The 14,749-nt window shown below is 35.4% G+C and overlaps 2 protein-coding genes and 1 pseudogene across 3 annotated transcripts; 2 read left to right on the top strand and 1 right to left on the bottom strand.

Annotated features, from left to right (window-relative positions):
- The window catches only part of LOC140983195 (histone H2B.1-like), a 6,432-nt pseudogene extending 2,770 nt beyond the window's left edge, over positions 1 to 3,662 (top strand).
- Positions 3,663 to 5,028: 1,366 nt separating this feature from the next.
- LOC140983587 (histone H2B-like) lies at positions 5,029 to 5,780 on the bottom strand. Its single transcript, XM_073450679.1, has one exon. The coding sequence runs from the start codon at positions 5,729 to 5,731 to the stop codon at positions 5,291 to 5,293; it is 441 nt and encodes a 146-aa protein (XP_073306780.1). The 5' UTR covers positions 5,732 to 5,780; the 3' UTR covers positions 5,029 to 5,290.
- A 1,970-nt stretch (positions 5,781 to 7,750) lies between these two features.
- LOC140982831 (uncharacterized) lies at positions 7,751 to 13,843 on the top strand. 2 transcript variants are annotated; one of them, XM_073449579.1, is made up of 9 exons: positions 7,751 to 7,920; positions 8,325 to 9,496; positions 10,275 to 10,393; positions 10,845 to 10,887; positions 10,968 to 11,437; positions 11,519 to 11,825; positions 12,447 to 12,612; positions 12,725 to 12,824; positions 13,416 to 13,843. In XM_073449579.1, exons 2-9 carry the CDS (start codon positions 8,333 to 8,335, stop codon positions 13,531 to 13,533), a joined length of 2,487 nt encoding a protein of 828 aa, XP_073305680.1. In that variant the 5' UTR covers positions 7,751 to 7,920; positions 8,325 to 8,332; the 3' UTR covers positions 13,534 to 13,843. The 2 variants fall into 2 exon arrangements, with proteins under 2 accessions (XP_073305680.1, XP_073305678.1); XM_073449577.1 differs by having other exon boundaries at positions 8,090 to 9,496.
- The last annotated feature ends 906 nt before the right edge of the window (positions 13,844 to 14,749 follow it).

The raw sequence follows: 14,749 nt of genomic DNA, 5'->3' as shown, positions 1-14,749 counted from the left end.
GACCAAGAGACCAAAATTTTGGTCTCTTGGTCTTTGGTGGACCAAGACCAAGAGACCAAAATTTTTGGTCCTGGTCTCTTGGTCGACCAAGACCAAAATTTTGGTCTTGGTCTTGGTCTTGGTCAGTCTTTTGGTCGACCAACTCCAAAATTTTGGTCTTGGTCGATCAATTGCTTTGCTTGGAAGTGGTCTTGGTCGACCATTTCAAACAATTGCTTGGAGGTGGTCGACCACCATCATGGTTGTTTTTGTGTCGATTTTTTTTCTAATCCATATATTTGATAAATATGGTCGATAATTATTTAATTTTGACGGATAATTACATAATTTTGATCAATGTTGCATGTTTTTTAACATACGAATCACATAATTTCACAAGTATGTTCTATAATGTTACATTATTATGTTACATGTTATGATATATGAGTCACAATTTCACAACTATGTTACATGTGTTTTGACATATGAGCCACAATTATGTTATATGTTTTAACATATGAATCACAATTTCACAACCAACTATGTTACATGTTGTTTTAACATATGAATCACAATCTCACAACTATTTTACATGTTTTAACATATGAATCACAATTTCACAATTATGTTATAAGCTTTAACATATGAATCACAATTTTATAACCAACTATGTTACAAGTGTGTTTTAACATATGAATCACATATTTAGCTAGGTCGACACAAAGTAGACCTTGTTTTTTTTGGTCGACCCTTGTTGCTTTGCTTGAGGATCGAACAAAAGGTATAACCTAAAAAATTAAAAAAAAAATAAGAAAATAAGAAACTAAGAATAGACAAAAATTAATAATAAAAATAACAAAAAAAAAACATACAATTTCTTCTTGGTCAACCAAAATTATGTTGGTTGACCAAGAAGATGGTTTGGTCGACCAAGAAATTTTCTTGGTCGACCAAGAAAATTAACTTAATTTTTGTCGACTATTTTTTCTAGGTGGATTGATATTTTTTCTCAAAATAAATTTTGTGTCGACCGAGAAGAAAAAGAAAAAAAAATTAATTAAGTTAAAGATTTTAATTACAGTTAATGTAATAATCAAGAGTCAACTCCTTCTTTTTTTAAAAAAAAGTCAGAGTCCTTAATTTTTAAATCTTTTATGTTTCAATCTCTTTTTTTTAATTGGCCCCATATTTAGCTGGGTCGACACAAAGTAGACCTTGTTTTTGGGTCGATCTTGTTGCTTTGCTTTTGGGTCGACCCAAAGGTATATCCTACAAAATTCAACAAAAATTAAGAGAATAAGATAATTAGAATAGACAAAATTATTAATAATAATAAAAAAAAAAACCTGACATAATTATGGATTCTTCTTGGTCAACCAAAATTAGTTGACCAAGAAGAATTTTTTCTTGGTTTGGTCGACCAAGATGAAATAATAATAAAAAAACAAACAAACCTGACATAATTATGAATTCTTCTTGGTCAACTAAAATTAGTTGACCAAGAAATTTTAGTTGACCAAGAAGAATTTCTTCTTGGTTTGGTCGACCAAGAATTCATCTTGGTCGACCAACAAAATTTTGGTCGACCAAGAAAATTAATCTTGGTCGACCAACTTAATTTTGGTCGAACAATTATTTTGGGTGGACTCTTATTTTTTCTCAAAGTAGATTTTTGGTCGACTAAATTTATTTTTGGTCGACAGATCACAATTAAGGAAAAAAAGGGTAGGTGACTCGTAAATTTTAATTGGAGAAAGATGTGTGTCGACCAAGAAGAAAAAAAGAGGAGAATTAATTAAGTTAAAGAGTTTAATTGCAGTTAATGTAATAAGTAAGAGTCAACTCCTTGTTTCTTAAAAAAAAAATCAGAATCCTTATTTTTTAAATACTTTCTCTCTCACTCCTATTTTTTTAATTGGCCCATAAAACTCTCTTTCCATTGTTTCAAGTTCTGATTCAAATCTCACAAATTTCAAAAAATAGTGTGCAAGTAAAATCGTCTTACAAGAACGGCGTGACAAGACAACCACCGCTTTATCCGAAACTTTGGCCCGGCAATCATCATTCCCGTTCTAGCGAACAATTGGCAATAAATAGTATCGTACACCTTCTTAGATTCTTTGGCACCGTTTGATAGCCTGTATAAGTGGTGAATCCAAAACTAATAATAAAAATTCTTATTAGACGGTCTCACGTATAAATTTTTTGGGTCGAATATCTTATTTGGGTTATTTTTTAAAAAATATTGTGTTTTATGCTAAGAGTATTACTTTTTATTGTGAATATCGTTAGAATTGACCCGTTTCATAGGTAAAAATTCGTTAAACCATCTCAAAAAAACTTACTCAAAACTAATATGGCGTGTGGTACGACGAATTTGAATACTTGAAAACAAAAATCTAACATATTTGGTCTTGGACTAATTCTATGTACCCTATTCAAAGCTAACTAAAATCATTTATTAAGTTTCTAGTAAGACTAATTGGAACATGCGATCTTAACAAATGATAATATGACGTCATCATGTTATCAATATCGAAATCATTTATTGAAAAAACTTCATAATATATAAATTTTCAAGAAAAAAATCCTCTTAATATTTTTGGTGACTAATAGTGCGCCAATATAATGAAATTTTATGTTTATCTATACAATATTATTAAAGAATAGATCTTTAGAGTAACTAATTTGTTTCTTAGCCATGAGGTTGAGGTTGTAGGTTCAATTCTTATTTGGGTTTTTTTTATTTTTTTATATTTATTTTTTTAGTTCATATATCAAAATTACAGTATAGTCACTCACTATTTTTTATAATTATATTTTGAATTTTTTTTAAATATAAACTAAATAAATTATAAAAAATATCGTACAAGCACGTAACGCGTGCGTTGATATACTACTTTAAAAGAACCCACCCGCCTAGGAAATAAAATATTCACCCCAATCAAGGGTATAATATCTGTACCACAGATCAAAGATCCCATCTACGGTTCACATCCACGATCCATGTCACTACAACTAAACCAATCACAACTTATCCATCCTCCGTATAAAACCACCACCTCCACAACGCCAATTCCATAGCAATCCCGCAAATTCACACAAAATCGAAATGGCAGCCAAGGGAGAGAAGAAGCCATCGGAGAAAAAGCCAGCCGCCGAGAAAGCCCCGGCGGAGAAGAAGCCAAGGGCGGGGAAAAAGCTCCCAAAGGAAGGTGGTGCCGCCTCCTCAGCCGATAAGAAGAAGAAGCGGACCAAGAAAAGTGTGGAAACCTACAAGATCTATATTTTCAAGGTTCTGAAACAGGTTCACCCGGACATCGGAATCTCTAGCAAGGCCATGGGTATCATGAACAGCTTTATCAACGATATTTTCGAGAAATTGGCGCAGGAGGCGTCTCGTCTCGCTCGCTACAACAAGAAGCCGACGATTACTTCTCGCGAGATACAGACTGCGGTCAGGTTGGTGCTTCCTGGTGAGCTTGCCAAACACGCGGTTTCCGAAGGGACCAAGGCCGTTACCAAATTCACCAGCAGCTAAGTTAAGTTGTCGATTTGTTTGTGATCCGCGTTGAAATTTGAGTTAGGATATCTGGTTGGTAGAAATTTAGGGTTTCATTGATGAACTTTATGTAATTGATGTGATATTGATTACGAATCAATGGATTAAATGTGTTTACTTACGAATCAATGAAAATATCTCTACTCTTTTGTAAGTTCTGTTGAAATCTGTTACATTGATCAAAATTTGACCTTTACATTTTGCACAATTAATGTGTAATAAATATCTTATGTAATCATTTAATTTTTGAAAAACAAAATATAGGAATCGTTTTTCTAGATTGGAGTATGAATTGGAGACGAGAATATTTGGTATAGAAATTACAAACAGTTGCATTATCCGGAGATGACCTTACTCGTTAAACACTTGGTATCCATTAGAGTTTTTATCCAAAAAGTTGAACATTATTAGATATTTTCGAGTTTTTTTATCCACTGAACATTTGGGTAGCAAAGATCAGAATGGTTAAGGTTGATGTAAAAGAAACACTCAAATTCACACATTAAGCAGAACACCTTGCTCTCTTTTCATCAATGGGCATAAGAATTAATATCGACAAACACACTAGGGTTGGATTAAATGAATCAAATCTTGGTTTGCTCCATTGCTGCATTACAGCTTCGACGAATTAGGAATTCCTATTATCTGCTGGGATACCTTTTTAAGCTGCGAGACAAGCACTGCCACCATCGATATGGCCAAAAAAATGTGGAAACCAGAGATTAAATGAAATTTACAGGCAGTCATCCAACTCAAATCTCTTGTATTTTATAACCCGCTTGTTAATTTTGAGAGTTTTGAACTGTATTTGACAGAACAATGTTCTCGCCCATAAGGAATTTTCTGAAGGTTTAAAAGTGGTTTAACCAACAGAGAGATTTGAGCAAAAGCAAGTATTCGTTGTCTAATTAAAGTTCTGAAAGAACAAGTAATCATTTGTCACAAGATAAATTAAATAAAGAAAACTTAGGGCAACAGATTTGCACAGAACTGAAGAAGAAACATAATACACCGAAGAACAACTAATCATCTGCCCTCTTTCTTTAGGACCAACCATCGAATCCTCGTAACAAGAAACTAGGTTCAACGGTATCAGTTCAACAATCGATAAGTCTGCAATATCAACAGCATATTTCATCAAGTCCAAACAAATTCTGCCTCCAAATTTTTTAAACAAAGACATGAAATGTTAGAAGTTTCTAACGCATTTTTACACAAATGAGCTTTCCTTCGTAAACAAATATTTCAAAATTAATCACCAACCCTTGAACGAAATCATCAATGAATGATCTACTTTTCACCTGCCATAACCAAACCAGAGTAATTTCAATAGAACTTAAAGAGAACATGCGTCTTTTGACAGACGTTTTCTCAAGAAACAAATACAATCAGGAAGTACCTTGTACAAATGAAAATACATACAAAACAATACAAGCCGCCATTGATAAATGTCGTGACAGATGGGCGTAAATAACCGAAACCAACAATTGAATCAAGAAAAAGTAGAGACTTCACGTCTAGAATTTCATTCAAATAAACATTACATAGTTTCTTATGAATGACCCAAAACCATGTACGCTTTAAACATCTACGATTAAAAAAAATTACCTGGAAAAGTACAGACTTCAACACCAGAATTCATTCATACCAGAATAACTAGAATTACACAACTACAACCCTAACAAATCCAAACGATTAGCCTTCACAACTAAAAGGGGGATAGTACATGAAATCCTCGTGGCTGATTCTTCAAGAGCTGGTGAATTTGGTAACGGCCTTTGTCCCCTCAGAAACAGCGTGCTTCGCCAGCTCACCGGGAAGAACCAGCCTAACCGCTGTCTGTATCTCCCGAGAAGTAATTGTCGGCTTCTTGTTGTACCTAGCCAGGCGAGACGACTCCTGCGCCAATTTCTCGAAAATATCGTTGATGAAGCTGTTCATAATCCCCATGGCCTTGCTCGAGATACCGATGTCGGGGTGAACCTGTTTCAGAACTTTAAAGATGTAGATCTTGTAGGTTTCCACGCTCTTCTTCGTCCGCTTCTTCTTCTTATCGCCGGCTGCAGCGCCTTCTTTGGGAAGCTTCTTCCCCGCCCTTGGCTTCTTCTCCGCAGGGGCCTTTTCCGCCGCCGGGGCTTTCTCGGCGGCGGGCTTCTTCTCGGCCAGCTTCTTCTCTGTTTTCGCTGCCATTGACTCGCTTAGGGTATTTCTTCTCAAAAATGATTTTTCAGGATTTGACGGTGAGTAATTGAGTTATGATGGAGAATGTTATATAGACATCGAGATATGTTGCTATTGGTTAATGTAGAGTGACGCGGATCGCAAGGGTATCTGTTGATCAAGGTCCTTGTACGGTCCTGATTAAACGGGAAAATTCGTGAAATTTTTTGGATTGAGGCGAAATTTAACGTGGGATTTCCATCAGCTCTTGGTGGTAGTCGAATTTTTTGCCACGTGTTGTGTCATTAGATTTAATTACATACTTAACCACAGTTTTTTTATTTAATGTACATAAAAATATACATTTTTTTAATAAATTTTGATTTTAATATTATTTTGGATAAGTACTTATAATGTATTTTTTAACAAAAATATATCAAATGTTTTAAAAGTTAACAAATATTTGTTTTGCCAAATATTCTATAAATGTTTTTATAATTAAAAAGTAATATTTTGATTTATATAAATATCTTCACTTATAAAATATCAAGAACAAAACTTTCAATTGTTATTCAAAAATATATTTGAAGAACAATTTTTTAGAAATATTATACACAAATCTTATCAAAACAGACATTTTAAGTTTTTCCAACTTAAAAAACGCTAAAAACATTTTTTAAAATATGTATAGCCTAAATATCTCCTCCTCTTCCTATTTTATGAAAAAAAAACGTCATTCAGGAGAGCGGGGAATCTCTGGCTAATCAAGAGGGAACTCAGGTTCCACAGCCAGAGCAACCTGTTGTTGAACCACATGTCGAAGAAGCTGATCTGCAGGCACTGACTATGTATGATCAAGTTTCAAACAGAGTGATGGAGGAATTGACTACTATAAAGATTGAGGAAATTTCACATGCATTATCTAAGGCAATGTCTGACTGTTTGAAGACTCTACTGAGTAAGCCGAGTCAGTCTCTTCGAGGAGAGCAGAATACCACTGTCAAAGAAACTGGTCAGGGAAGCAACCAAGTGCATTAAAAAAATTAGGAGGTCGCTAAAATAGTTACTCAAAATCGTGTATTCTTAATATATAACACTAATTAGTAGTATAGCTGTGAGAAATATACAAATTGGTTTGGAGCAATTTTCAAATGAAGAACATTCTGAAAATTAAATTAAACACATAAATGATTGTGTTTTATATGGACAAGTCAGCTTCATTTAGAGCTGACATAAAAATTATAATTTAACATATACATTTAATTATTTGATCGAACTGTAAGTCGATATTATAGTTGTCGAAAGATGAATAAATTAGTATAAAGTTTTAACAGATACAGAAGGTCGAACATAAACAACTAAACGACGTTGAATGAAAATATAGTAGATAAAATCGAAAAAGCTAAAGCAAACATATGCATGTACAAACTATAATGTCCTTAAAACAGAATCGTCTCTTTTGATATGTGCTTCGATGATCAAGTTGAACGATTGTTTATCCATGATACAACAGAAAGCTAGTAATAACATAGCATAACAATGTAAAAGGTCACATCCAAAAAGATTCAAATTGAATTTTGGAAAATAAAAAAACCAGGTAAACTTTGGTGGACCGTTTTGCCTTGATCGGTGCGACATTCAACACACTCAAGTAACACTAGTACACAATCGAAACCTTCTTCCTGTGCAGATTAGGACTTTGACTTGCATGCCCTCACCTGCGCAAAAGATAGTATCTCATTATTACACTTTCACAAAATATAATTGTCAAAAACACTCTTCATTTTAACGCTTAATCATCCACTTAAAAAACCGGGTACTTATCCAATTTCTATTAAAACTAATAAACTCAATATTCCAAAGTCAATTTTATTGCAAGATACTTCATAATTTACCTTGTATAATTAATCAAACTAAATTAATTATCTAAATCATCAATATTCAAAAATTGAGGGTGAAAATGACATTGAAAATTATACATGGGAGTTAAATATGTATTAGTAATAGTTAAGGGTGGCAATGGGAATTAACTAATACAATTGCCATTTTATGTTGTCCGCTTCTAACGTGTATTACCTTTATCTGTTCCTTTCTTCTCCGACATACGCAATACGATGCAAATCGATGCTACATACAGTATAAACTAGTTTCTTTCTTTCTTTCTCGCACCTTCAGGCTTCAACTTTTAGGCTGCAATCGGAAACCGCGCAGCTTCAGCGGTACGTTTCGTTTATATGATGATTTGTTGATTTCGATGTGCGATCCTCTATTTATTTATAAGTATGAGGTTGGGTATCAATTGCTGTTTAACTACAATTCGAGTGCGTTCTTTGTTTAGATTGTATTGTTCCGTGGGAATGAAAATGTTAATTTCTCGTGTTTGATCAGGTGATATTATGAGTTTGATCAATCATTTTAATAGATTGAGAAACCGTTGTAACATTAGGATTGTTGATGGCCTGGTGTTAGGTTTATGTTCTGACTTTAGAAATTAGATTTTTAAGTTTAGTGAGTAATTATGTGTTGTCGGCACGATGGGGAAAAGTGGGATTTTTGTGCCTTTTGGGGTCGTATCTGAGGACAGGACTTTTTGTGGTGGTAACTGAGTGGGATGGGTTTTTAGGGTTAGGTATGGCTCAGGCTCAGCAACAAGTCTATCAGAAACCGGAGAGCACCGAGGGTAATGCTCGTTCTGAATTTCAGAGGGGCTTGGAGGAGTTGATGTGTCAGCATCATGATGAATGCATGTCCTTTGCGACCTGCAGCTCACCCAGAACATCTATTACCGAAGAAGAGGATGATGAGGTGGAACAGCTTGCTAGAAGGGGGAGGTCCGATCTTGCTGGTGTTGACTCGGCAGAGTCTTCTGATGCCAGAAGGCACCAATCAAGGATTTTGACCCAGTGGGCTGCACGGCAGGCACAGGATATGATCACTACAATTGAGCGGAGGAATCGGGAGGCTGAATTGATTGCTCTCGCAGGCTTGCACACCGTCTCAATGCTTGATTCATCTTTTTTACAGGAGTCACAGTCCCCACCTTCAAGACGTCAGGGTACTGTGGAGAGGCTAAGCACCCGAGACTCATCTATTTTACAGATGTGGCGAGGATTGGAGGATGAGCATGCTTTGAATCGTACCCATGAGAGAGTGAGAGGGAGATTGAGGCAGCGGAGATCTCTGGGTTCTGATACAAATGTATCTTCAAATGTGTCAGAAAGCACAGAGAGTGGGAATCAGGGTAGTCCAAGGGACGCTATCGAGAGTGATAATAACCATGCAGCTTGGTTCCCTGATCAGGTGGGCCCGCAGAATGAACGCGCAGAGCTCGAAAATTATAGTCGTGAGCAATCTCCTGATAGTGGAGAAGTTGAAAGGGAGAGGGTGAGGCAAATTGTTCGTGGTTGGATGGAGAGTGGTATTAGTGACCCATCTGATGTTGTGCTTAGGAATGAGAGTCCTAGAGCTGAATGGCTTGGGGAGACTGAACGAGAGAGGGTGAGAGTTGTAAGAGAACTGATGCAAATGACAAATCAGCAAAGAGGATCTCACAGTGGACGCCGGGAAGAACGAGATAATGAACTCGGTGTTCGACCAGAACATTCTCATCTAGGTTTGGATTCTGATCATGAGGGAGGTCAGACAGAGCATACTCGCACAGACTTGTTGCGGTTACAAGGAAGACAATCTCTAATTGATTTGCTGGTGAGAATTGAAAGGGAAAGGCAGCGGGAACTTCAGGGTCTGTTGGAATATCGTGTTGTTTCAGATTTTGCTCATCGCAGTCGTATTCAGGTATTTTAAGTGTCCTTGCTTCTCAATTTTTAACGCATAGCATCACTCATTACAAGTGTTGATTTTCTGCACAATTCAGTATCATTAGACTCATGTTGTCTGATACTAGAAGTAGTTATTACTACCTGTTTTAATATTTTCTTCATCATAAGATTTGACGTCTAGAGGAGTGTGGTTGTCCATGTCTACCTTATGCTCATGTTGTGCTACAAATATGAGTTTTGACATTCTGTCTTTTTTTATATTGATCTTGGCATCTTGGAACTGTTTCTTGAGCACATATAATTCTGGGTATTTGAATTTGGAAACTCATCTATAGGTTCTTAAATATAATTCTTCATTAAATTTATTTAGTTCTCAATAAGCTCTTTTTGGTAGCTTTTAATTTGGTCTTATCCTGCAAGATCTATCAGACTGAGATGGTTGATTTCTTACGCATTAGGGCATCGAGCTGTACATATATGAATGGCTTTTAATGGTTTTATCTCTACATTATATAACTTTTTTTCCACTCTTTGAAGCAATTTTCTTTTAATTATTCCTTCTAAATAAAATTTGCATCAAAGAAATTATAAATTAAGTAAAAAAAGAAATGGTATAAAAGGGCAAATTTGGAATATGAAAATTGCTTCACCAAAAGTTAGTTATGTAAAGGGATCTCTCCCTTTATATATAGTATAGATATGGTGAGGCTTATATGTTTTAACTAGTTGTCTTTCTTGACAAACTTATCATTGGATTTTTACTGATGAATTTCTATTTGTATGTGATTTCTAAGTCTCTACTCAGAGGCAGATTCTTGAGGAATGAAAGGCCTGTTGAGGAAGAGAGACTGCCTTCGATGGCAACTGGTGAATTAAGGCAGTTGAGACAGAGACTGACGGTCATGGGATTGAGGTATGGCTCCAATCCAAACAATGCATGTGTACTCGGTTGTGTTGATTCAAAATTTCCCTCCCTTTTCTTTCTCTCTTTCTGATTGGATTTTTTCTTCTCTGCTTATATGGATTATAGAAGTTGTAGCAATGGGACAATATTTTTTATGTTCAGTATCCTTAAGAGAGATTATGGCGACAATAGGATTCTTGTTTCAGATTGAAATTTTATCATCAAATCATTCCAGTGAGCAAGATTAATGAATTGATATACATCTTGCCTTTTGTTTCGTGACATTGTGATCTTATTTCATGGTTTGGTACTTCTCCAGACACACACACATAGATATATATGTGTGTGCCTTGCACCAATTTCTTGCTTCATGCTCTTCATAAATGCACGAGAAAGTAAAAGTATATGTTATGGAGTAAAGCATTATATCATTACTGGGAAATTTGATATTTATTTTCAGGGATGGGTTTGGCTCCAGATTACATATTACTGATCACGGTCAAGTAAGCAATCATCTCAAACCTCGTTTACTTAAAGTAATAATGATTCTAGTAAAGATAAGAGCAAGACAAATGCCTCACAGGAGGGTCAACCTACGAACCGGGAAAGAAATATCCCTCAACTACCAAATCGCTTGGTGCATTTGGATAGCAGCCCAGCTGATCAAACTACAAACCAAGAAGTTGCTGCCAGTCAACGAGACAGTTGGCCAGAACAGGCTATTGAAGATGAGAGAACAAACCAATCATCACGGGCTGCTGCCTCTAATGACGGGGTGCAGAACACTTCAGAGATCACAAATCAAAATCATCAAGAAAATTCAGCATCTGCTTGGCCATCTGAATTATTGGTAACTGAAGATGGACGGCAAAATCGATTAGAAGAAGATGCTTGGCGTGCTGATGGTTCCAGAGAAGCTGTAGATGATTGGTCAAGAGGGCCTTCAGACCCTCCAAGAATGCGAACTTCGGTTCCTTTTAGAAGAATTACAAGGTTCAACCCATCTGATGATGACAATGTGTACAGCATGGAGCTCAGGGAGTTAATAAGCAGGTTATTGCCTCATTTTTTCTTGGATGCTCAATTTTCTGGACTTTTCAGTTTTCTGTTGAACTTATGAATCTTGTATTTTAGGAGGAGTGTCTCTAATATTCTTCATAGTGGTTTCCGTGAGAGCCTGGATCTGTTAATTCAATCATACGTACAAAGGCAAGGCAGGGCTCACGTTGATTGGGACCTCCACCAAAATTTGCCTCATCCAGCATCACCCGTGAGGAATCAGCACCAACAGCGTGATGAGCTGAATGAGGATCGACATGATGCAACAAGAAGACCTTCACTAGTATTACCAACTCCTCCAGTCCCCCCTCCACGACCCCTTTGGCATCCAGCTTTGCGCCACACTCGCTGGGGTCACCACCGTATCCAGCGTTCTGAATTTGTGGGCTTACTCTTGATTGAAATATTACCTTGATTTGGCAGTGATTTTTATTCTTGATAACAATACATGTTTCGTGTTACCACTTGATTTTTCTTTTGTTAAATTAGATTCGCTTCATCTTCTCTTCTTGTTTTGTTTTCCTTTTTATCTTTCTGTCGGAAGAAACTTTGGTGTTGACATATGAATAACAAGTTGCAAAGTTGAGATTTGTGGGCAGTCTATTGGGAACTAATTAAGTTAGCAATGTAGTCTTGATAATATTGGAATTGTTTCATATCTAAATGGTAAGGACAGCCTGTTCTTTTTCCTGGTTATTGCATTTCAGAGAAAAATTTGGTGTTAAGCTGAGTCAATTTACTTTTGTTCAAGATCATTCATTAAGAACAATCTCCATGGTGCTTGCTTGGAAAAAATTGTCTTTCTTAACCATATTGGGTGGATAACTTCCCGTGTTGACATGGTTAAAATTGTGAGATGATCTAGATCCCTTCAAAAATCATAATGCTTTATTTACCATTATCAAAAACTTTCAGTTCACATATTTCACATAACGAGATGGCTAATATCACTATAATACAATTTCATTGTTGATCTGAACATTTTCTTGTTTGTATGAAGCAGGAGTTGGAGACGATCAATGATCTGAGAGCTGATGTAGCCAAGATTCAGCAAGGCATGAATAATATGCAAAGGATGTTGGAGGCTTGCATGGACATGCAGTTGGAGCTCCAACGTTCAGTTAGACAAGAAGTTTCAGCAGCTCTTAACCGAGCAACTAGTGAACAAGGTCTATGTGCATTCTCACTGCTACTATTCTTGATGTCCTGTGAGACTGAAAAATATTGTTTTTACTGTTTTGTCTTTTTTTTGCTCAGCTAAATTGAGTCTTATTAATGCAGGGGTCGGTGAGCCATCACTGAATGGGTCAAATTGGGGTCTTGTCAAGAAGGGTACCTGCTGTGTGTGCTGTGACAATCATATTGATTCCTTATTGTACAGGTATTGTTGCCTACAATTAAAATTTGCATTATGTTAAATGACACTTGTTTATTGGAACTTAAAAGGGTGCTTATTTGGTCAATTGTTAGTTTGAATTTGTCAAAAAAGAGGAATTTAAGACCAATCAGAGATCCAAATGTTGGTCCTGACTCATTTGGAGATACTGACCATACCATTGATCCGATACATATATGATGTCTTCCATTTATTTTGCAATATATATACTGCTTTTTTTACAACATGAGACTTCACAATTAGCTGTTATTTTCTGCACGTAGATAATGACTTTATCGAACTGTTTATGCTATCCTTTATTTGGCTAATGAAAGATTGCGCGAATTATATCCTACATATGTTTCAGAGCTGGATCACGTTTTTTGAATGTGTACCACATTCAAATATGGTAAAAACGGAGTAAGATTATGATCTAATTTTGATCAATTATTGTTGAATTTGCTTCTTTCATTGCTTGCTCCCGCATGAACAAACTTGTTACATTTACAGAGGAAGCAGCGATTATTTTTACTTGGCCAGTATACTTTTGCCTACATATTCATCTTCTCCCTGTTCTTCTCTCCCTCCCCTATCCAGATGCGGGCACATGTGCATATGCTCTAAATGTGCCAAAGAGCTTCTTCGTGGAGTAGGAAAATGTCCATTGTGTCGAGCACCCATTGTTGAGGTGATTAGAGCTTATTCCATACTCTAAACATAGTATAGTAAAAGAGATTAAAAGTAAAGAGAGGGGGGAGGGGGGATAACAATCATAGTTGAAAAGGAGATGAAGTTTCGTGGAGCTGCGGTTTCAATCATTTTAGACTTTTAAAGCTCCCATTCCTCATCTTTCAAGTGTTTAATCTTCCATTCGTTCATATGTTAAATATGAATAATTGGATACTTTTATGACAATACCTATGAATAGGTTGAGTTCAACCAGTAGTGTGAGCTTTGACTCATCTACGCAGTAAATTGATCAAACACTGGTGTACAAATTTGAAAATTATTGAGTTGAATTGCAATTATATAGTAGCCAATGTTCATTTGTTCGTTAAAGATTTACCAATTTTTTGAAATATATTTAGTTTAATTTCAATAATTAATTTATCACACATCACACTACAATTTCTTCTAAATCATTAATTCATTTGGGTTTTTAATTTTAACTCGAAATCGGCTCGAATCATTCGAATTTTAGAAGAGCATCGATAAATTTTAGTAGCTATTGAACCGATCCATTGTAATTCTATCAGCCTTGAAAAGAATATCATTTTCAAAGTGAATAAATTGTCAAGAACACAACTTTATGGGGGCTATACAACTTGTCTTGCCTCATTACAACAGTTTTCTTCTTTCTTCTTTTTTCACAAAATCCCTTTGCTCCGACTTTTCTAAAAATATTTTATTTTTCACTGATAATCCCGCAAATCTTGTTTTTTCTTTTGATTTCTTTCCTTTCTGCAAATAAGTTAAACATATCCGTCGGTTAGATGTTGGATTATATATAGACTTCCCACCATATAAAACTATACAATTTTTGACTTATTGTAACAACTATAGAAAAAAGAAGAAGAAAAATCCTAAATATATTGTCTCGGTTTGGATCAAGCAAAAGGAGCAAGTCGATACTAGCTAGGGTGTCTAGAGTCAGATAAAAGGTGGTTGTCATTTCAACTAACTAAAATTATTAAATTTTATATGTACCTTTTTTGGAAAGATTAAAATTTTTAATATCTTCACGTATTTAATATATAGAGTTTTGATATGCTGTACATTTATCGTAAATATTTATGTGAGAATCGATAAAATGATACTCACCTGTTAATTGTAATAAAACATAAAAAATTACAAATCAAATAGATGAGTGTCATATCATCGATGCTTATATAAATGTACATATTAAATATATATATATATATATATATATA

The sequence above is a fragment of the Primulina huaijiensis genome, chromosome 8 (genome assembly GCF_012295235.1).
Source record: "Primulina huaijiensis isolate GDHJ02 chromosome 8, ASM1229523v2, whole genome shotgun sequence".
Lineage (NCBI taxonomy): Eukaryota > Viridiplantae > Streptophyta > Magnoliopsida > Lamiales > Gesneriaceae > Primulina > Primulina huaijiensis.
The sequence above is the reverse complement of the archived record's forward strand: the minus strand, read 5'-3'. Positions and strand labels throughout refer to the sequence as shown.